We start from the raw sequence: 24229 nt of genomic DNA, 5'->3' as shown, positions 1-24229 counted from the left end.
GGAACTCCACTGTATTCAAAAATCTCTCTGCTGACCTTTGATGCTGTAAAGTAGGGGAAGGGTGTTACCAAAACACCCTTGGTTATAAACTTTCTAACTAAGCTGCAGCCAGAGATCTAATCACTGAGAAGAGCCATCATTTGGCTCACCATTGTGTTCTTTTACCATCACAACAGGCAGGCACGCTAAGCACTGTAATGGGAGTTCATTAACATTCTCAATGAGCATAGAGACGGAATAACCTTCAGAGTGACTTTCAGGGGGATGATTCAGACAGGCTGAAATTAAACGAATCCATTAAAGAGCAAATTGAATTAAGTGTTGGCACCCAGCAAGCTACATGGCAGGGGAAATATCTAAATGGATTTCTTGGCCATATTACAAAAAACCTTTCCCAATTTAAACATCGTTAGGATTATTAAAATGAATGGTCTGAACAACAGACAAGTCTTCCAGAAGTGCCAGGCCAAGCATCTGAAAGAAGTTTTTGCATAATTAGTGAGTGTGCACCACACCCAGCAATCTCGGATGCTGCTGGAAGCCTCTATATATGGGGTGGGATTTTCAGAAGTGCCTAAGTAACTTCGGAGCACAAGTTCTGTTGACTTCCAATGAAAATTATATTCTTAAGGTACTTTAAAAATCCTACCCAATTTTTTCTTGTTCTTGACTTTGCAGGCCAGCAACTGGTTTCAGATGGAATATTTTATTTCAAAGTTTGATAGAGGAAAATTCTCTTCTTGGATCAACACATCAGACTTCAGCCCAGACAGAGATTTTACATGAGTTACAACTCCTGAGAGTGTGAGAGAGTCTGTGTGTGTGTGTGTGTGTGTGGGGGGGGGGGGGGGGGGGATTATAAACAGAAATGCTGAGTGACCATTGACTCTAAAAGCACCATCAGCAGGATATGGCACAGCAAACAGCTATGGTTAGCCAACATGGCAGGGGCTGCCCTTCCAACACAGACAACACTTGCACAATATTAAAATACACGAAAACCCCACCACACACAGTAGCATACCTGCCATTTAATTCAATGCAGTTAAATTTGATCCTCCAGTTAATAAGGAAGGTAAAAATTCTAAATGAGAGAGAAGAGAAGAAGAGCCCAAGGAAGATCCATGTAATGATGAAAAATGGCTACAGCGAAGAGTACTGTTACTGGCATTATGTGAATAACAATGTAAGAACTACCATGAGCTATGGTCCACATCTATTACTTACCAGGTCAGCTTTGTCAGCAACATGAACTATGGTTACAGGGCTGTATAAGAAAGGAAAGCCCCATCTGTGTCATGGACATTTTGACCTATGTATATGGAGAATGATTTCTCGTTAACTGTGCAACAGTGGATTCTTTACTTGCCTCTGGATAAGCCTCTCTGCCAAAGGGTGGGGGGAACTCCACATCCCCCCATTTCACTTTGCAGATGTAATCAGCAGTAGCGTCAATCTTTGCAGCCAAATCCAGAACATAGACGCCATCTTTAGTCACAACTGTATTAAGAGATTCACCAGAGTTAGTCTTTTGCTTGTACATCCTTATGCATGGATTAACAATATGGATTCCCCACTAACTGGATATTTTGTGATGCTTTCTATATTAGGAGTGGTGGCCTGTTTGTTTTTTTCTTTATATTATTGACTTTTGGTGAAGTTAACCTCTATACAGAGAGCCATCCCAGGGTCTATACCCACTAAGTCCCCTTTTTTGGGAGGGGGGGGGGGGAAGGGTCTAACTCCACTATCCATGGCAAATGGATACCACAAAATTCTGGGTATCTGTTTGATACACATAGACCACTTTGTCCCCGATGGGTGCAAGTTACCCATTAGGAACACACATTAGTAAACCAAAATCTACAACAGAGAATTTTAAAAACCTGTATGAAAACTGCAGTCTGCTTACACAAAATTTACCATGCAGGGATCTTTCCATTGCTTTCTTTAAGCCATTCAGAGTATTCTATAGCCAAACCAGGCCAATTACATCACTAGAGACATCTTCTGAAAATGATCTGATTCCCTCCTGTGTAGGGCCTCGACTTTACCTAAGATTCGTCCAACAAAACTTTCTATTTGCCTCAGACAATTATACTGCTAGAAACTAACACATGCGGTATACAGTCTATTTCAGAGGTATATAATTAACTAGTCATAGAAAGCCTATGAAATGTTTTGTATCACTTTTGCTTAGGTATTACTTTGACCTGTATATAATGTGGAAGGATGAACAAAATCTCACTGTTAAACAAACAAAGCAACCTTGCAGTGATTCTTCTACCCTCTCCCCAAAACAGCCGAGTTACCTAGTGGATTTAGCTCCAGGTATGTGAAATACAAGTCTTCGTAAAGGTTGAAAAGGCCAGATATGAAGCTAGCCAGGACACTGCACAAAAATTAAAATACATAAATTCATTAGAGCAGGTAGACACATCACTGACATAGAAGAGCCTGTCCCAGTTCCTTTATCATCTTTGTCTGTGGAGAAGTTACCTCCTATCCATTTCTTTCATTCTCATGGGAAGATGTCTGGGTTATGACGCAGAGGTCACTAAACCCCCACTAAAAAAAAAAAAAAACTGCAGAGAAAATGTTCTCTCAAGACTGTCATCTGATTTAATCTCATTAGGAGGCAGACATCTCTCTCTGTCAGATGTGCATCTTTTGTCAGAACTCAACTTCAAGGACCATTAGCCAGAGAAAGGAAAGACTGGAGTGAACAAGAGTGGATCTAAGAGCCCGATGAGGTGCATGTCAAAAGAAGGCCTTCAGCAATGATTGTGTTTCCAAATAATGAATAACGAAATTAGTTACCTGCATCTTCTTTAACTAGATGCTTAATAGTTAGTTTTGAAATCTGAAGATCAATCTGAAATAAGCTTTTGAATATCAAGAGAGGCTATAAAATCTCAAGTAGCTCAATCAGGACAAGGAATCATACCTTTCCATAATCAGCCACTGGATTCAAGTAGTTTTACAAGCCCTGCAAGACACAGCAGTCAGACTCTAGGAATTGTCCTGCCGCCCTTACATAAAGAATGATGGGGGGGGAAAAAGGGCTGTCCTTGGGCTGAAGGTAAAATATGCCTTTTGCAGCTCAACAGGAAACACAGACAACCCCAAGGAACTTAGATTGTTTGGGATGCAGTGCACATTCCTGCCCAAACTCATAAGCTATAAAGAGAGGGACCTTCAGGGAGAAAAATGAGGATCAACTCCACTGAAACGTAAGAGCTTTTGGGAAGGAGAGTTGGCATATAGAACATTGGGACTGGGGGCATATAGGATGTAGAATTATATCCCTGCTTACTCTTTCTTCTCCTCCAGTGCGTGCACCAAGAGATGTTTTTTCACATCAGAGGCACTGAGCTTTTCATCCACCCTCACCAAGAGCTTCTGAGCTTTGGCATCAACATCTCCCACGTCCACACCCCCTTGATGGTGGAAGAGCACATAGTCCCCCTCGCGGGCAGCATAGATGCACACGTAGAACTCTTCTTCCTGTGGCACAGATCAGGGGGATGAACATTAGCCAGTAAGTCACACCCAGCAATGGCACTGCTTAGCTAAATTTCCAGGGGTCCCCAAGTTAACTCATTGAATAAACCAACCCAGGAGTAGTTGGTGTCCATCAGAGATGTCCTTAATACATCCCAGGGAATTCTATAGACTATTACATGGCTGCGCTTGGAGGGGCAGCCTGTGGAGACTTCAGGTCCCAGCACGTAATGCTCCAGTTTGATCCCAACAGCTATTACTGGGCACATCATATCCCAGGACCTGTAGTCTCCTTGGTCAGCTACAATCTGCTCCCATTTTAAACAGCTGAAGTACAGGCTTCAGATGCCTGTTAAGGTGCCAGCACAATCCTCAGTTGGGCAAAATGAGGGAACCTCAGTTTCAGATGTTGAAAGTAGCATACAACCAACACCACACACTAAGGCAGGGGAAGATTATGTGGTAGCTACATCTCCTTCAATATCACGTAAATTGTCTCACTTCAGCACTCTTTCTTCTTCCTGCTTGACAGCCACCAGATTGGAGGAACAATTTATTGCCTGTTCCCATGTGATATTTACTGCGGCAGGATTTCCTCCTGGTGGGGAGGAAAAGCAACCAACCAGTGCAGCTGTAAATCGCTGTCTCCGTGCAAAGATTCTAAAGCTCTCTATTTCTCAGTGACATGCGTCAGCGTCATCACCTTTATGACATCCACTCAAGTGCCTGCTTTCACCACCCCTAAGAGCAGTCAGTCTGGGCCAAACAAGATTATTTTGGAGCACTTCTTTGTGTTTTAATTGGAATACCAACCTGCTGGTGAGGGACGAAGGGCTCGATCAGGAAGTTCTTAAGGATACCTGTAGCTTTAGCGATCTGTTGATAGGAGAGAGACACACCATTAAAGCTTCACACAGTATCCACAGCTAAGACATGGCAGAAACACACTCCAAGATGTCTTTAACGCTGCTCTGACTCAAATCGATTCCCAACAACCTATTGGTTGGAATGTGTATCCCTGAAACCAAGATCTCCACTTTCCAGCATGGCAGCGTGTACTATTGCGGCTATGAAGACCACTGAGCTAGTCTGTGGCATTTCAACACTCAAAGGAAGCTTCAGGGAGCTTTCTCAGAGCTCAGAGGTTCCCACATCTCCATGGTCTGTGTTCTCCAGAAAGCTGGCAATCTAGGACATTGTACTGACATCACCTACGAAGTCTGCCTTCCCCTTTTCCAATGGCGGCTGCTGGTCTTACTCAAACTGCAATGTCACATCCCAGAAGCACAATATTTCCAAAGGGCACCACTCAGTTCAGTACTAAGTGCTACACAAGATGCATGTACTGTCCCCCCCTTAACCCTTCAGTAACTAAAACACATTCCACAGTGTTATTACCAGCGTGGGGCAGGAGGACCCAAATTTTCTCATTGGACCTTGTTAATGGCTGATTTTCTGAAGGGTTATCGTCAGATGAATAGTCAGTTTTTGTCCTCTGCCTTGGGCTGACAGCTTACATCAGCTAGGGCACACGAAGGCACCAGAATGGTTTTATCCTCAGATGAACGGCAAAAATGACAGGCCATCAGCACAGGCCACAATCCATTTGCCCAGCCACAGGCAGCAGCTCACAGGCTGGGTTCAGACAAGGCAGAATGCAGTCACCCAGGAGATCAACACCCACATCAGCCCAGAAAAGCAGGCTTGGGAGGAACCATTCCCCAAACACAGGCTGTGGAGGGACAGCGACCTGTCCTCTAGGCTCACACTATGGGTTATAAATATTAGTGACCATGGAAGGGCATGGGAGATCTAGCAGGAACATCTGGTTACTATTTTAACTTCATACACATGGAAACCTGGTTTCAAATGCCATCTTAAATCATCATGTAAAATGAGTTTGGTGGTTCTTTAAATATTAGACAGTTGTCCAGATCCCCAAACCAGTGTGCAATTTGAAGTGATCAGCCCCTGCTCACAAGACCCCCAAGACTGGGATGTCAGTGGGCTGCAGGACAGGAGTAAGGGTCATCAGCAGAGCTATGTAAGGCAGCTTGCAAAACCCACGGTTAAAAGTAGTCTAATCTGCCTCAGTCTAACTAGTGCTATCATCCCCCACTTTCACAAGCCCTGAACATTAATTTGGAGGGTGTGGGGGGAGAAATGTATATGAAGATAGAATAATCAGGTCTCCAGAAGGTCTGTTTTATGGATAACAAAATGCCTTGTCTGATTTAATCCTTTTTTAAATGGGTTTTTACCCTGAATGATTTTTTATGCCTTTAAAGGCTCAACACATTTAGGAAAATGGGGGAGAGACAAAGCCCACGCCCCCATACTGAGCCCATTCATTCTGACATGGCCATTGCATTATCCCCAGCAGTTATGTCAACACCCCTTGTTTCTCAAGGGGCAGCCCCACCCGGATGCAGCTGCCTGCCCCATTTCACAACGTCCTTCAGCAGTGGCTTTGCAGTCCCTGCTGTGCATCTCAGTGATGGAGCCAGCTGCATATCAGTCACAGGAACGACAAGGCCTTGGTTACCTCCAGGAAGCACGACTCCATCAACTCCTGAGATGCAGAGGCTGAGATAACAGGTGTGTTTATCATTGTCAGAGTGTTCCCAGGAGAATAAAAGTTACAAAACAGCATCCAATTAAAAAGAGGACTGACATAAAACTCCATTGTCAGCCAACACACAGTGACTAATACACTGGCTGGCAACAATGAAGGGGTGATGTGAGGACTTTGCTTTTAGACCAGTCTTGTTACAGCTACTTTGGGCACCAGTAAAATGAAACAGCCACCCCAACTAGAGGCAGTGCTGGCTCTTTAAGGTACTGTTTCCGACAGATATTTAGAATTACACGAGAATTCAGTGGGAATTCACCACATTTTTTTTACTGACAGTGCTTCACAATAGGCTTAGTCATTGGATATAAATAATGGGTAGTAAGTCGACTGAATTGTGCCATCAGTGGGCTACCAAATGGTGCTTAATTCCCAACAGTAGATACACACAGGTCAGATTCTCCTCTCTCTTGGTTTTACATCAGCATCACTTCAATGATTATTCCTGCCTTACACTGGCATATGCAAGAGGAAGAACCTGGCACACAGAAACTAACATACAAAGCCCACTAAAGATCAGGTTTATAGCATGAAAGGGTCAGAGCAATACAAGTGACTTTTCATCTCTTCACTGCTACATCTGCCATTAGAACCTTGGCCAATACGCTCCATACCTACCGTAGTTTCTTGCCCCAGACGTAGTTTGAGCCAAGCCTTCACCTGACCCAGGTCAAGATTAACGCCAACTAATCCGAGCTTCCCACGCCGTTTTATTAGCTGATCCGGCTTCACCACCAGACGCTAGAATATCAGACACGAGGGGTCGGAGAAGAGAGAAAAATCAGAAGCTTTGAGTTAAGCAGAGACAGTCTCTGCAGATAATTAAACTGAGTTTTAAATTAAGTAAATTCTCTGCAGCAAATGTTCTGGGGGAGAGTTCGTTTAACCTACTGGCTGGCACCCAATGTACTATGGTTGTTGGGCAAAATGCACCACTAGTACTGCCTTAGGTACTAGGTGAGAGATTCCACCAAGTTCAAAAAGGAAAAAAAAAAATCAAGAGATCATAGCCACAGAACAAACGCTGGGACAGAAATCCAGCTGCAATACAGGTAAGTGTGGGTTTTGGCAGAGGTGGGCATTAGGAGAGGGACAGAGTCAGATGAAGCCTTCCTGGAAGAATCCTGGTTGCAGTGAAAACTCACTTGGATTTTTGCTCATATTTGCAGAGCTGTGTTATGAGCCAACTGAACATAATCCCAAGAATTCTCCAAAAAACTTTGTAGTCAATTTCCCTTTTGTTCTGACATTTAACCTGACTAAATTCCAACTGGGCGGTAACATTCTAAATCCGATTTCCCTTGTTGTTTCATTTGGATACAGGACTTGTCCTAACTCCCTGTCCTGAACGGATGCAGTTTGTTGCTTTGTGCTGTTAAAAAAGCTGCCCTTTATTCACTTCAGAGGTTGCTATATGTCAGCAGTGGGTGTAGGGATACAATTTGTTGAGTGCTTTGGGATCCTTGAGTGAAAGTTGTGAGAGCAGCTGTGATTATAAGGAGATTATCAAAAGGTGATTTGTTTAGCTGTTCTCCTTCCCTGAGAATCCAAACTGAACAGCATTCATTATTCCCTTGGTTTTGCAAATTGCTTTGGCAAAATGCATCATTAACTAAAGTTTCCCTGGTGAGCCGAGGCTTATAAAGGCAAAATTGATACTGAAGTAGAAATACGGAATGCCAGAGAAGCAAGCAAATGCAATCTGACTTCTCACAAACACGACTCTTTTCTTTACCGTCCCCACAAGCTCTGCACATGGAGATTTGCCAATGCCAGGGATAAGGCTGGAATTAGGAGGGTATCACATTTCAGTTGACCCACAGTAGCTCTCTACTGGACCGCTGCAGAAAGTTCCGCCTAAGGGAAGTACACATCTCAAGCTTACATTGCTCAGCAGAAAGTGACCTGAGAGAATTCTCTACAGTGCTGTTCCCCTCCTGTGCTGCCCATCCCCATCCATCCAGTACAGACTATAGCTTTAGTGATCTATGTTAGAGAGCAGTGGTTCTCAAACAGGGGTACATGTACCCCAGGGGTATATGGAGGTCTTCCAGGGGGGTACATCAACTCATCTAGATATTTGCCTAGTTTTTCAACAGGCTACAATAAAAGCACTAGCAAAAAGTCAGTACAAGCTAAAATTTCATACGACTTATTTATACTGCTCTATATAGTATACACTGAAATGTAAGTCCAATACTTATATTCCGATTTTTTTATAAAAATGATATGGTAAAAAAGAGAGTAGGCAATTTTTCAGTAATAGTGTGCGGTGACATTTTTGTATTTTAGGTCTGATTTTGTAAGCAAGTAGTTTTTAAGTGAGGTGTAACTTGGGGGTATGCAAGACAAATCAGACTCCTGAAAGCGGTACAGTAGTCTGGAAAGATTGAGAGTCACTGGTATATAGCAACGACAAAGCACTGCAGTATATAATATGGTGATAGCAGTGTCCCTTTGCTGGATGGACACTGAAAGCCCACAGACATTTCAAGTGTTCAGTAAACAACCCCAACAAAAGGATGTGTGCTGTCCACGGTTCTTTTAGGATTCCTGAAAAATCTCTCTGAGATACTGCTGATATTTCCCAGCAGCAGACTCATGCAGCTAAGTGGTGAGCATTTCATTAGTTACTGTGCAGGTGCTATCAATCAGCAAGTAAGTGGACAGTGTGGAACATCCATGTTCTGCTAACCGGTGGCTTAAAGTAATTAATAGCTGGAAAGGAGCCAGGTTAGCCAAACAGAGAAAGGAACTCTGAAGAGATGCTCACTGCTCTGTGGAGAGGATGCATGGCTAGGAAGCAAGACAAAAAGACTTAGGAAACGAAAGAAAAACAACAAACTTACCTTACATTTTTGCTCAGGTACAAGAAATCCAACAGATCTACTTAGCGAAACACAAAACTAGTCAGAGTGAAGGCCAGTCACTCGAATGCTATGATCATCCTCAACCCACTCTATAATGCTTGGGTAAGGAAAGGGTGTCGGAAAAGTGCACGTTATTGGGAATGAAGACTGAAATATCTAGAGCGTAGTAGCTACATGACGACCTCACACAAGTTTTTTGTTGGCATGGGCCAATCTCTTGATTATTTGTCTGCTGACATTTCTTTGTTTAATAGCAGTCACTCAAGCCCTCAAATCAGCAACACAGTCAGGTTCCTTTGATACCAATACAGCATCACTGAAGCCACATTTATCAATTCTCAGTGCTCCACTGCCACATTGGGAGACTTTCCTCCACATTTCCTGGCATTGGACCCTAACAGCTACCGACACTTCACGATAGAACGGCGTTCTACAATGCAGGCTGCCACTGCCATCAGCTTTAGAGAACCTGCATGCAATGCTCCAACGTACAGCCATCTTGGCAGTAGCCATACTAGAGTGTGAGAGCAGGGGACCAGAAGACCAGATGCATGGGTTTTAGTCCCAGCTATCAGACTTACTGTGTGATTCTGAAGGCAGGTCATCTAACCTCCCACTCTAATTACCCACCTCACAGGAAGTATGTTGTATAGCCTAGTGATTGTAAAAGCTCAGAGACTCTCCAATGAATGGCACTGCAGAAGGGCAAGTCGTTGTGCTTACCTCAGTCAGGAGCCAGGGATGATCCTGGGTCAGCCGATCCCAGTCGGTGTCTGATGTCACTCTGGCATACTTGAAGCGGTTCTGAATGGCTGAGGATGTGCAGATATATTTGTACAGGAACTCCTTCCCCGTCTGCTCAGATATGGCTTTGGCCGACATGGCTATCTAGTAACTGAATACAATTAAAAGAGAGCCAAGGTGAGTGATGTAATATCTTTTCACTTCCTCTAGACCTGAGGAAGAGCTTTGTGAAACACAAAAGCTTATCCCTTCCACCAACCGCAGTTAGTCCGATAAAAGATATTACCACACCCACCTTGTGTCTCATATCCTACGACCAACACAGCTACAAAAATTATATATATATTTTATATAGACAGAGACACTGACTCAGATTTGCACAGACATTTCATCCTTCAGGTTCAATGAGAACACAAGGCTAGGTTAAGTAGAGACATTTATTAATCCAAGTGCCTATCCAGAGCTCCAGGCTCCATCTTGTCATTATGAAAAACCTACAAAATCCCATTGATCAAGTAAATAGTCCCCATTGATCAAAAACCTCACCCCATCCAACGACTCCTAACACCCTATCCATTTTCCACCCCCTGGGGGAGAGCCACCCAACTCTGCATTGGAGGAGCCTTCACAGCAGATGACCTGTCAGGTCCGTGCCTCCCCACCATCCCCACCCCTACAGGCAGTGCAACCTGCCCACAACTATATACACTCCGGGCACTGGCTCTCTCTCTCTCATCACAGGGCCTCCCTGTAACATACTTGCCATTTTTTCCCCCTAGGTTGTTTTCGAGTGGCAGTAGGGCAGTATGACAGAAACCCCTCCTCCAGCCCACTCCTTTTTTCCAAAGTATGTTGCATTTCCAGCATGTCCTCCTGACAGGACCCTATTAAAGTTACAATTCTTAATGTTTTAGGAATCACTAATCAAATGCTTATATCTGAACAGAAAAAAACCCTCCATTGTGGTTCCCCCCCCCCCCCCCCGAGAACCCTTGTTTACAATACCACCTCACTTTATTTTTCTAGAACAAGTGGCCTGAGAGTCTACATGCCGTGAGGCTGCTAAGTGCTTAACAGCATCTAGTTTCTATGGGGGAGGAAATTCTATGTGTTGCAAAACTGACACCTTCAAGTCTGTCACTGAGTGATTAGAGAGGTTGAAGTGTTCTCCCACTGGTTTTTGAACGTTATGATTCCTGATGTCAGATTTGTGTCCATTTATTCTTTTGCGTAGAGACTGTCCAGTTTGGCCAATGTAATAATGGTCTTCCCGCCCCCTTGTGGGCAGAGTTTTAATTTAAAGGAAGGAATACTCTCGATGGAGAAAAGGATGGGAGTCATGCAGCATTCTCCATACAAATCTGGGATCTAACATGCTAATCCAGGAGACCCAGGTAGGCATTCAAAGTGCTCATGGAGGTGGATAGCTGAACTGCTGCGTTGGCTGAATGCAAGAGTGCAACCCAATGCTCAAGACCAGACTGCTTTCTGACTAGGCTATAGCACAATGCAAAATGAATTTGCCGACTGACTGATCAACTAGATTAAAGTTAGCTCTATTTGCTTATTCTGAGACTTTCCTAAACAATGTTATCGTTTCTCAGGGTGGAATTATAGCCGTCTCTCGGGGATACGTATGTCTGGCAGGTACTAGATTGCATGTTCAGCCTGGGTGTCTACATGCAGTCATCCTGAAATAGCTGTAGCAGCAAGCTAGTTTCAATCAGATGTCCGTCATTATGACTGACTTAGCAACAGCCTGTAGAGGGAGAAGAAGTGCAGCTGCAATCAGGTGAAAGCAGGACATAAAAAAACAAAAACAAACCCATCAGAACATTATCTCAATGCTACTAAGAGCAGATGGGGGCAGCTAACAGGTAAGTGGATATGCTCCATGCCAATGGATTAGCTTCAAACTAACATTTTATGACCTGGAAGGCCTGCTCCATAGCTCGTCTCCGGATCTGGCTACAAACAGAGTTGTGCAGATACCCACTTGGTGTTGCTGGAGCTACTCAGACATACTGCTGTGAGGGCTATAGTACCAGGCTCCTTTAGTGCAGTGGTTTTCAACCTTTTTTCACTTGTGGACCCCTAAAATATCTCAACTGGAGGTGTGGACCCATTTGGAAATCTTGGTCTGCGGACCACAAGTTGAAAACCACTGCTTTAGAGGAACAAGAAGCTGGATTGAACAGTCGTGAACTAGCAAAGGCATGACAGAAGACAGTATTGAGGAGAAGGAATATATAGAATATTGGCAGGTATGTCTGGGTACATTGAAAAGAAGTCAGCAAAATGCTTGTACCCAGAGCTTTTCAAGTGTGGTGATTGTGGCTGGAAGATGACCATCCTCTTTGCTCACTACAGATTCCAATCTGCTGAGTCTACTGTCAAGAAGAAGTTTTCTGCCCTTCTTAGCCCTGCAGATGCCACAGAGCTTTGGGAGAGCAAGCTGGATTCTTCTGTGCACCAACATGAGCTGCAGAGTTGTTCTGATTGCTGAATCTTGATTAGCAGGGAAGCTAAAAGAGGCAGAAAGAACAGTTGCACCATTGGGAACCAGCTGGTGTTTTCAGCACCAACAGTTAGAAGGATTGTCTGATGATTTGCAAACGGAGCTAATTTGATCTGTAATTAGCAAAAAGGAGCTGGAACGTCACCTTTACAGAGTCACTTTCCTGACTCTAAAGTCACTGTGACAGATTGTTTTGGACAGGACTATCCAGAAAAGCAAGTGAATTCCTTCCCAGCATGATTTACTGCCTGGTCAACCCACTGTCAACCTTTCATTTTAGACAGCAAAGACCAGGCATAATTGTGTGTTGGGTTAGTAGCTGGCACAGGTAAATGCAAGCCTTCCCTGCCCTCCCAGACACAGCTCTGCCAATCACCTTCACAGCAGCCAGCATGCTATTCTTGGCAATCTGTACAGCATCACTCACAAAGCTTTCCATTCTCTTCTTGCTTTTAAGTGATGCTCTTTCCGGGAGCTCCTGCGCCATCTTTTATTGTGTCGGATAGAAAGCTACAATACACTTGGCTCCCACCCCCCATGAAAATCCATCAGTTGTCGGTTTTAAAGTACGCCAAAGGGCAGCCTCAGAGAAAACCAGGGTCGCATTTCACTGCATTAAGATACTAAGTATGGCAAATCCATTTCTTACGCATTTTAAAGAGCTAATTACAGATCTTACATTTGGGGTTCTTTCAGCATGAAATACTAAAGTTCTCATACAACAGTACAGCTCTGCAAAGCACTGCAGTACACAAATTAAATAATGAAAGGCCCTATACACACACACACACACAATATCATACAAGTGACTAAGAGTCAGTACTCCAAGGTTCCATCCCTACCTCTGGGAGGGCAGTATTATCTAGTGGTTAGAACAGGAGACTGGGAATCAGGATTCCTGGCTCTCATTCTGGCTCTGTGTGACCTTGGGACTCTTCATGACCAGAGGCTTCCTGTGTCTGTTTTGTCCTCTGCCGCTCCCCCCCCCCCCCATCTGTAAAATGGGGGAATACTAACCTAATCCACTGGGCAGTTGTTAAACCTGGGGTATGCAAAGTGCTTTGAGAGCCTCTGATAGAAAGGCAAGAGTGCTGTTATTGTGGGTTATGACACTGAAAGCCCACTAAGAGCTCATCGAAGGCTTTACAAAATCTGTATTCCCTATTAATTCAGCGGTTCACGATGGTTGTTCCTCACCTGACCCCATCGTCCGGAGTTTGTGACATCACAGCTGCGGTGGTAAGAGTGGTGATGCCAAAGGATTATGACACTGGAAGCAGTTAAAATGTTAAAAGCAACAGATCCTGCTTTCATTCAAGTGTTGCTTAGTAATACAATTGGTGGGGGGAGAAGCAGTAGGACTTTATCATAGTTAAGCTCTTCAGCTGCACTGACCCTGCTGTTCCCATGACCATGGGAATAGAGAGAAAACTGAAAATATGCTACTATCTGCAGAACTGTTCTGCACAACAGTCAGCAGAAAAATTTCCACAAGGCATCAGCAGATGCCTGCTCTATGCACTGAGTGCAGGTCTGCCATCTGTCACTAAGACAATCAGAGCAGGCCTGGCTAATTGTTTGTATCTGTTCTTTAGCAAACATTAGAGCAATAGCACAAACTCTAAGTGAAGTACATGTAACATTCACTGCAAAAAGACCTTGCTGTTTTCCAGTAATTAAGTAGGTCAGGTCCCAAACCCCACAGGCTCATTTTAAGCACTGAGGGCCTCACAACTATACCTGCTGCCAGTGGGAGCGGTGGGCACTCAGCTCCTCTGGAAAAAAATATATAAGTGTCTCCGGTACACACACAAGCCACAGGGTCACCCCCACCTCCTGTCCATTGGTCCATTTACTTGTTGACACCCTATTGTTTTTGCTTTCCTGGTCAAATCAGATTACAGTCTTCTTGCAGCATTAGGCTGCAATCCTGCAAGCTACATGCACATAGGCCGACCCCTACACCTGCTGCTATATGGTCAGGACCTTCGCAACATTCCTCAACTCAAGGGAGGCGTGGGATAAAGTTGGTGAACCTGTTAGATTGCTAATCCACAGCACTCTTTGGCTGGCTAAGGAGCCATTCTAGGGACCCTATGCAGGCATGGCACACAGGGTTACTGCTAGGATCCAGTTATTTCATTATCAGAAATCATCCTAACCTCACTGAAAGGAGAATGGTGGAAGCACAGTTGAATGGGAGACAAGACAACAAAGTGAAGGACAATTAGTTGGCATTTCAGAGTGTTTGGTCCAGACTTAACTTCAGAATATGCCAGGGACATTTATTTGAAACAGCTGCACGAGACTTAGCTCCTCTGTATGCGCAAACAGAGAGCTCTGCTGAATGAAAGCCATGCACCCTGCCTTTTCTGATGGGTGAATCACTGTAGTAAGAATTACATTAAACATAATTTACTTTTTATGAGACATTGATGTCTCATGGAACCAGCCTTCACACGTGCCTTGAATAGATCTTGCTGTGTTTACAGAGGCTTTGCAAAAGAACAGTCTATCTGCAACAAAAATTATTTTGAGGGCATTCTTTGAAAGCAGTAGAGTTATCTACAAGGGTGTAAAACCCAACAGCTTTTCAAGGAGCACCATAAAGTTATATACCAACATCAGAAGGGCAAAAAAAGATTAAATTATTATTAAACTAGAGAGGTCTGCGGAGTTTTCATGCTTTCTGAAGGGCGCATTCTTCCTAGTGAACTCTGGGTGATTTGATGCTCTGTTCCTCTATATATGCTGGTCACATAGTATCAAGTTGGGCTGAAGAAAGTGACAGGAAGGACCAGAGTGCATCTCGGGGGAGATTCAAGCTACTCCCTGATGGATGAAGAGGTCACAAGTAACATCACAAATCAGCCAAAGAAAAATAAAAACAGCCCCTACTCCCAACCTCCACACTGTGCCTCAGAATAGCCTTCATATTCCAGAACACATCCTCATTCCTCAACTCACTGAAGGGGGAAAAAGGGGGTTTGTAGACTGGAGCAGATTCTGGCCCAAGATTCTAGCTCTGTTTTCACACCCTGTAGTAGATGCATTTTTGTGAGGAGACCATCTGAATGATTCCACACCAGGTGTTGAACAATCTTTCAGCATGGAATTTTCCATTACAAAACAGAGGATTTTTAATTCACTGTATTTTAGATCATAAGGGCACAATACTATGGTTAAAATTGTAACCGCAGAACTAGACTAAGTGGCCCAAAAAGCACCAACCCCCTGCCAAGAAAAGAACAAATCAGCTGATCCAAACAGAAAGTCCTTAAACCAGCCCTGGATGCAGCTACGGAGATATTTGGATAGGGAGTCTCCTCCTTAGACAGAGGGTCCTGAACAAAGAGGACTCTGCCCAGCCCAATCTAGCTAGAAACCACTAGATAGAGAACAAGGAACATCCAGTTGACTACACAGGCCTACATTTTTAGGAGGGTGAGTGTCAAGAAGATGAATAACTAGAGGGTTGCACACTTTGTTGCTTCTGCAGGCCAAGCTCACTGCATATACCAGGAGCCTCTTGCACTCCTCCATTCCCCAAAAGCTCCCTGTGAGCCATCTTGCCATCCCCCTCTATGTCAGGCATTCGCTGTAATCCCGCGCCCCTCATGCCAGGGGCTCAGGGGGTCTCCCTTCCCTCACCCCATCAGGGCAGTATCTCCGTGCTCCCCATTCCCCTTTCTGCCACATGCTGGGGCTCTACGAGTTTCCCGCCCCCTATACAACATTTCCCCCATCCTCCTCCTCCCATGCCAGGGATGCTGTGTGCCCCCCGTGCCAACCATCTCCCCCACATGAGGGGCTCTACGTGCCCCCCCACGAGGGGTTCTGTGTGCCCCCCCACGAGGGGTTCTGTGTGCACACCTATTCTCCCCCCTTCAATTAAAGAGATTCAAGCTGCTGGCTCCGTTGACCAAATGCCAGGGGCTCCATGTGTCCCCCATGTCTCTCCCTTTTCAGTCTTCTGATTTTCACCAAAATCAACAGGCTTCTTCTGCCCATCGGTGCCTAGAACATTCCCTGAACTGGTGGAATTGATCAGATGCCATGTTCAACAGTCATTGTGTTACATCCAGACAGACAAACAGAAATGCCACTGAGCTGAGTGCAAGGCCCCACAAACTCAGCCCATAGATAATATAACATTTACTTTCTACCAAAAAGCCTAGTAGCTCTAAAAGAGAACTGGATATTTAAATGGAAAATGAGAACCTACTGTTATGTTCGGAAGGCCATATACTTCCAACCGATCTATAAGAGGATATCAACCCTCCTACTTCATGGTTTGAACCAACCATTAGCTAACGGATTTAGGAAGAAACATCCCTTCTGGACAGGTTATTCCATAATTGTCTATTACAGGGTTTTGCACCTGCTTCTGAAACTGCTTGTACTTGCTACTTCCACAGACGTGGTGTTGGGCTAGACAAATCCCTGGCCATTCCGAATTCCTATCCCTTCTCGCTGTAAGGAGAATTTATACATATGGGAGTGGACACACATTACTTGGCAAGAGGGTAAGCTACCCCCACTACTTTGCTGGGCCAGTTGCTAAACACAATTCAACATGGTTCTTCCAAAAGGCTTTCAATTAAACTGTGAGGGTCTATCTACTCTGGGGTTGGTTCCCTGCACAAAGATGCCAGTTACTGTATTAAGAAAACCGGAGTTTTCAAAACATGTTACCAGTTCATAAATAGGTACCATCTTTACAGACATTCCAATGCTCATTAGGAACTCCAGAGAGGGTAAAGGAAACTAACAGACTAAGTCACGTTCTCTGGGGCTCAGAAATATTTACCTCCCTCTGTCAAAAAAGATGTCACCTGTCAAAGCTGCTGGAAGGATTTGTTCTCAGGAAAGTCATTCAAACACACTAACAAGGGAGAAGAAAATAAAATATTCATACGGACGATGATGACAAGCTAGATAGGTCTGAGTGGCTGAACGCGGACTCTGCTGTAACTTGACAGATGCAAATAACCTGATCTGGTGAGGACCAGCTGAAGGCAAAATACCACCTAGTGCAATGGCACAGGATAGGGGAAGTCAGAACGGGCATTTTAGGCAAAGGAATCAGGGCAAACCCCCCCCCCCCTTGACTTCTGAATAAAGTTCCCTGGGATCTGCAGTGTCCACTAAGAGCAAGTGAGACATTGGATTTTAAGGAGTGCTCCAAAAGAAACTACACACCTTAAACAGCATGGAACTCAGGTTTGTCTAACTGGGAAAGAAAAGAGGACCCAGTAGTTTAGGGATTTCAGAGCAGAGCCACTAAGCCATTCCCTCTAGTACAAATTGTCCAATTTGTTTAGGAAGGAGAATTTGTTGGGAATATTTAAACTAAAATTTGTCACTGTGTGGCATCAGCCACCATTTCTGGGAAAATTGTGAAATTGGTGTTGGTAACAACAGGAGCTTATGATAACCCTCTTCAGGAGCAGTTACCAAGATGACATTTGAGTGGAGTGTCCCATCTAAGGCTCAGTTCAGATCTATGGAGCAGCAATTTTTGAAGCTTAGGGGAAGGGGGGGGAAAAAAAAAAATCAAGTGTTCTTCTTAGGAGAACAATTTCCCTTCTCACCTCCAGGGCAAAGCCTTTCCTAGGAGCAAGGGGCACCCAAGCACAGTATTTGTTAGATCCTGGACAGAGTTCCTGTTTACCTAGCGCTACCAGCAGAGAGGAACTTTTAAACTCCCTCTCTAATGCAACAGATGGCAGATTGTTTGTTTGTTTTATAATTGAATCAGCAGAAAGCAATGATCTTCCCCTTCCAAGCTGAGCTCATGTCAGCAATGCCAGGCTGTCCTCATCATTCATTCAGCTGGCCTCTTGCTTTTCAGAAGTGAGAAGTCAAACCTCCAACTGCCAGAGAGTTGCTTTGCCAGATCTGCTGGGGACCATGTTTATGAATCTTGTTTGTAAAATCAGTAATAGATATTTACCATCAACTAACGAAATCTGGATTCTGGATGGGTGCAGCCAACAATCTTAGCTATTGTAGCCAAATCTGCTCCTCTTTTTCATGACAGAAAATGTCTGAACTACTACCCTGGTTTCCCAAGACGACATGGAGCTCACTGCTTGGGTATCAAATATCCAGTCACACTTGACAGAGCGAAGTGTTTATTCATCTTAGTAGCTCACCGGAGCTTCCTTCAAGGTGACATGCCAGTGCTGCTTCAAAACACACTAGAAATACAAGACACTGAGGTCAAAGCTTTCCATGGGAGCTAGCAGCACACAGTAGCTGTGGATATGGACACAGACGCAGGATAATTTCAGGCTTAATCTCAGTTGCTTCAGTCTTTACAGGCTCTTTGCTATTTATCTTCCTTCCTCAATTTTGAGTGCCTGGTCCTAGTAGCATGAACACCTGTATTCTCACTAGGGGGAGGGGAAGAGCAGCTATGGGAATGAGAGAGATTAAAGACACTGTGCCGAGTTCCGCTCATACTGGACCCTGTTCCAATCACAGGTCCAGTTCCCACTCGAGTGCATGGCATTCTGCTCTCAGTTACATGGACGCAAACCAGGGGCTACTTATGTCTTGTCCACACTTGGTTCAGAACCATGCTAGCTAACTGCAGTCACACTTGAACACTGCTGATGCTAGTAAACAAGAGATTCTCATCAAGAGTTGGTTTGTTTTTAGAATTACACCACCATGCTATAGACCAGCCCCCTTTCCAGGTCATTCATTAACATCAAGACCAACACATAATAATCCCAGCCCACAGTGACAAGGCAAGCCACATCAGCTCCCTTCTGGTAGCAACATACCTAGCTCTGATCAGAGCATAGGCAGGGCCTTATGAAAGGGAGTGGAAGAAGGACAGTTCAGAAAGTGAAGATGGAGAGTTTACACTCCTGGTGTTTGTTTTTCCCTCTCCAATTCTCAAGATGTCATTGGGGTCTCTGGAAAGAGCTAAGAGGCTGACATTGTTTAAGAAAGGATCAAGGGAGACAATACACAGTCAACACAAGCATCCATAATAAGGTGGTACGTTTATTATGTCTTTTTAGCCAAGATCTCAGAACCCTCCAGAGAGGTGAAGTGTCTTGCCTACAGTCACAGTGCTGAAATCACAACTCTTGAGTTCCTGATTCCCAGCCCTGTGTTCAGACCACACTATTCCCCATCTTCACCTGTTATCAATGGTGTTCTAGAAACCCTGGGTATACTAGCAACACACAAATCTTCCTTCCAGGGCCTTTTATAGTTCATCTGTAATATGTAGCAGACTAGAAGAGCTATTGGGACCAGTATAAAGAGTCAAGTAACAGAGGGGTAGCTGTGTTAGTCTGAATCTGTAAAAAGCAACAGAGGGTCCTGTGGCACCTTTAAGACTAACAGAAGTATTGGAGCATAAGCTTTCGTGGGTGAATGCCCACTTTGTCAGATGCAAGATCCGCGTCTGATGAAGTGGGCATTCACCCACGAAAGCTTATGCTCCAATACTTCTGTTAGTCTTAAAGGTGCCACAGGACCCTCTGTTGCTTTTTAGTGTAAAGAGTAAATACCTCCAGTATAACATCACCACCTTCTGCTTCCTCCCCCTCAAAAATGAGAGATCACAGGAAAGGAGGCCAGTACCAAGTGTCAGAGGGGTAGCTGTGTTAGTCTGTATCCATAACAACAAGGAGGAGGAGTCTGGTGGCACCTTAAAGACTAACAGATTTATTTGGGCATAAGCTTTCGTGGGTAAAAAACCCACTTCTTCACGCATCTGAAGAAGTGGGGTTTTTACCCAAGAAAGCTAATGCCCAAATAAATCTGTTAGTCTTTAAGGTGCCACCAGACTCCTCCTTGTTTTTTAGGAAAGGAGGATGAGACCTGCAACTTGTTGGGCTCAAATATCTCACACAGCAATGACTACAATGCCTAGAGGTCAATAAATCTGACACCAAGATATTCAAACCACTATTACAAGTTTGTTGATCTATTCTCATCAAGATCTGAATCACAATACCAGAGACTCCACAAATAACATGATTTTAAATTAATTAGTGCTGCTATTTTACCCAAACTGCACATGACCCAGGAGTTTGATTCTTATCTAGCCAACTGCCTTAAGTCATGCCAAATCTGCAAGAACGAACATGAAAGCATGAGTGCTAAGAAGCAATTGACAGATAAGACAGAAAACCAGAAGACCTGAACATTTAAGTTCTACATAGCATCTCAAAGCCTGGATAATCAGGCAAGAACTAAACTCTCTTTAAATTCTTCTGCATTTCTAGGAGGAGAAGGTAGATCTAAGCTCAAAGACTTATTTTGCAGAAATACCAGTCTTGGGCACAGCTCTTCGCTTTCTGAAGACTTCAGTGCAGCTACAACAATGTCTTGCAGGGATTGTTACTGAAAACTAATCTGGGTGTTTTCCCTTTAGAATGGATTACTGCTTCAAGTGACTAATGGCCGAATATTTATACTGTCAATTGCTGTCAGTCAGTAAGAAATAAAGCTTGTTAAACGGGAAAATGTTGAGAGGTATTTAAAAGGTCTGTTATATGAGACAACAGGTGAGGCAGTGGCAGCACGTAATGATAAAGCAGACACAGAGATGCGAACATGCCAGTGAAGGAAGGAAAAATTAATCTAGGTTATCTAGTAGTTTGCTGACAATTTGTCAGGCTGGGTCTATGGCTCCTGGACTTTCATAATTCTTGTCACACCTGTAACCTTAAAAAAAAAAAGTCACATCAAAGGAGAATTATTTGCTTAGTTAATTCCTCATTCCTGACTTTGCCTCCATAAGGAAGTCCAGCTTCTTCCAGGCATACTGCAGTGTCTAAAGACAAAAACTTACAGTAGCAAGGTTTTAAAATTGTGTCGGCCCTAGCAAGGGAGCCTTAGTGCCCTGTTCTCAGCTGCCCTGCACCTTGTGCTGCCATATACACCAGTGCAGCGTGAGTGTGAACGGCTACCAGACCAGCAGGCTGGCGTTTCCCACGGACTTTGCACTGGCGTAAATAACCACACAAGTTCCAGGGCAGTGGAGAATGAGCGGTGTGTCAGGCCAGGTCAGCAGCACTGAGCCGCACATACTAGAGCCGAACCAGACACGCAGCAGCAGCAGGGTGTACAATGAAGTGCGTGTCATTGCACAGACACGCCGCCCTGCACAGTCACCTCCAGAGCCCGGCCCAGTGCTAGCCAGCTTCCTCCCACCTCCGGCTCACTCGCTGGCCATGCAGGCTCCAGCAACGATCTGCCTCGCCTCCCCAACCAGCCTCTTCCAGGCACGAGTCCCGACCTGCTGCGCCCAGCTAGGGGGACCAGATGTCCCGCTTTTATAGGGCCAGTCCCCCCAGTGCACCCCGCGTCCCCCGGGAGCCCTGCGTTGTGCAAAGGGCCCTGGCACGGGGGGGGCGCATCTGCCGCCGGACAGGCTGCGGGCCGCGGACTTACCCGGTGCACGCGCGGCTCCGTTACCGGCCTGTGCCCGCCGGCCGCTCGCAGGCTCCTTTTGTTCCGCGCCCGCCCCACGGCCCATCTGGCTAGATGCGCTCCCCGCGCGGGGATTGGGCCGCGCGCCCCCCACGTGCTCCTGGCGCGAGCCGGGGCCCCGCCGCCTGCCCGGGGTGGCTCGCAGGGGCTTATGGGACTTGTAGTTCTTTCCCCTCGCCCCGCCCCTGGGCTGGGCACAGGAGCGCGCGTGGGGTGAGGCGAGCGGCCGTGCCAAGCGCTGACACTGCAGCCCGCCATTGGGCAGCTGGCCGTGGTTTGACGGGACACGCCCTCGGCCGGGAGCCGGGGCAGGGGCGTTGAATTGCGTGGTCGCCATGTCAAGGAACTGATGCTCGGAGGCCGCCCTGGGATTGGGAAGGCGGACGAGCTGCAGCCAAGGGTTGCATCGTGCACCGACCGGCCCGCCACAGGCAGGAGCCCAGCCCGGAGCCAAGCGGGGCCTCTCCCGGCACCTGCTGGCGAGAGGCAGGCTAGGAAGTGCTCCGAAGCGTCACAGCCTTGGCAAGGAGGGCGGCTGGGGGTGTTGCAATCTCCTGCATCCACCTGTGGCTCTAGAGAAAGCTACCTGCCTGTGTCTGCAGCTACCATCCCATTGCATAAATAATTGCCTGGGCATCCTTTGGGGTATGCTGTAAGCATCTCCTGATAACAGATGACATGTCCTTTCCTTTGCCCTTCTTGCTGCCTTTCATCTGAGGCTCTTCAAGTACTTTATAAACATGAATTAACCCTCTTACCCTGCCCTGGGGGAGAGACAGTAATCTAGGGTGGTCTCACTGTGGCGATGGGTGCCCTAGATAGGTTTGGATCACTTCCTGCACCCCTCACCTCAAGCCTGTCAGCCCGCCACACCTCCCTACCATAGCACTGCCTTCCGATGCATCCCCCACACCTCCTTCTACTCTCTGGGGTCCTCCCCAGCGTGGCATGGCACCAGGACGACTTCTTGGCCAACCAGGCCCCCCACCCTCAACATGCTTCTCCCATGCAGCCTATCGGTGCTAATCTGCCACCAAGTAAAGCGTGATTATTTGTAGGAGTAGAAGGAAAACACTAATTGCAGCAACACTTTGGGACTGAACCCCATCACCTGGGCCTTGTGGTTTAACTGTGGTCAGCTGCCTTTTCATAATAATAAAATAATAATGATTGTTAATATTTTGTACTTACAGGTGCTCTTGATACAGTGTGGGTCAGTATCATTTACACATGGAAAACCTACCTGAGGAGCAGAGAGGCTAAGAAGTGAGCCCCACGATGCATCAGTCAGGAACAGTACCCAGCAGTCCTGACTCCCCATCCTGTGCTCAGTTAACAGATGTCTCATTTTTAGATCACAAGCTCCCAATAGCAGCCACCAGGCCGTTTCTGCTTGCCAGAAATAATCACTGTCCATTATTTTTTTGCTGATATTTCCAATCTGTGACTAAAGCAAATATTTATGTCCTTATGTTCTTACGTTATTTTCAACTTTCTAGTACTTTGCTCTTCTATCGCACCACTTAACAGAGGCTACCTAGGGCCCAGATCCTGCAGTGAGATCAACACAGACACAGGGGTCTGCCTTCATGATCTTGCAGGATTGGGATGTCAGTGTGTTACAAACACTCATCCTCCTAACTCTCTTGAGGTCAAAGAGACTTAAATCCTCACTTATACTTGGAGGAACCGAGGCTCAGAGGGGTGAAGTGACTTGCCCAAGTTCGGACAGCGAGTCAGTGATAAAGCCATGAACATGCCAGTCCTCTTCTCTGAACATAAGAAGATGTTCCCTCCTTGAGATTACTACTATACCCACAGTCAACATGCTGCCAATAGAAATTAGTTACCGCTGACTGTCCTGAGTTCTCTCTCTTTCCTCTCAGGAGCCCAGGATTTGTGACCCTGAATCCGAACCTTGGTCTATCTCAGGGGTAGGCAACCTGCGGCACGCGAGCTGATTTTCTGTGGCATTCACACTGCCCGGGTCCTGGCCACCGGTCCGGGGGACTCTGCATTTTAATTTAATTTTAAATGAAGCTTCTTAAACATTTTAAAAACCTTATTTAGTTTACATACAACAATAGTTTGGTTATATATTATAGACTTATAGAAAGAGACCTTCTAAAAATGTTAAAATGTATTACTGGCACGTGAAACCTTAAATTAGAGTGAATAAATGAAGACTTGGCACACCACTTCTGAAAGGTTGCCGACCCCTGGTCTATCTAGTCTGGTATTCACACCCCACTGTCCCTCCACCAATGGACAAGGGGGTCTCTCATGCCACGAAGCTTGTGCAACACTGTACATGAGATCAGTTTACCCACTGGAGCGTGAGATAGGATTAGCACATGCAACTGCAAATATTGACCAGGAAATTCTCTAGCCCTTTTCAAAACCCAGCCTCAGGTTTTGACTTTTCCTAAATGAAGAGGTTAATCAAGGGTCTGTAACATTTAATTTGTTGGGATCAGAACCCCACCCAGGCTGGAC

General features: G+C 45.4%; 1 protein-coding gene across 1 annotated transcript in view; it reads right to left on the bottom strand.

Moving 5' to 3' along the window:
• Window positions 1-21714, bottom strand: part of ACLY (ATP citrate lyase) — a 43145-nt gene extending 21431 nt beyond the window's left edge. The window contains exons 1-7 of the mRNA XM_065422793.1: window positions 21695-21714; window positions 9730-9901; window positions 6755-6877; window positions 4314-4380; window positions 3317-3503; window positions 2313-2392; window positions 1370-1500 (exon numbers count right to left, since the gene is read on the bottom strand). Coding sequence (XP_065278865.1) covers window positions 1370-1500; window positions 2313-2392; window positions 3317-3503; window positions 4314-4380; window positions 6755-6877; window positions 9730-9888 — 747 coding nt within the window. The 5' untranslated portion in view covers window positions 9889-9901; window positions 21695-21714. The remainder of the gene's footprint in view (window positions 1-1369; window positions 1501-2312; window positions 2393-3316; window positions 3504-4313; window positions 4381-6754; window positions 6878-9729; window positions 9902-21694) is intronic.
• Between the last annotated feature and the right edge of the window lie 2515 nt (window positions 21715-24229).

The sequence above is a fragment of the Emys orbicularis genome, chromosome 25 (genome assembly GCF_028017835.1).
Source record: "Emys orbicularis isolate rEmyOrb1 chromosome 25, rEmyOrb1.hap1, whole genome shotgun sequence".
NCBI lineage: Eukaryota > Metazoa > Chordata > Testudines > Emydidae > Emys > Emys orbicularis.
Note: the sequence above shows the minus strand (reverse complement) of the source record. Positions and strands in the feature narration are given on the sequence as shown.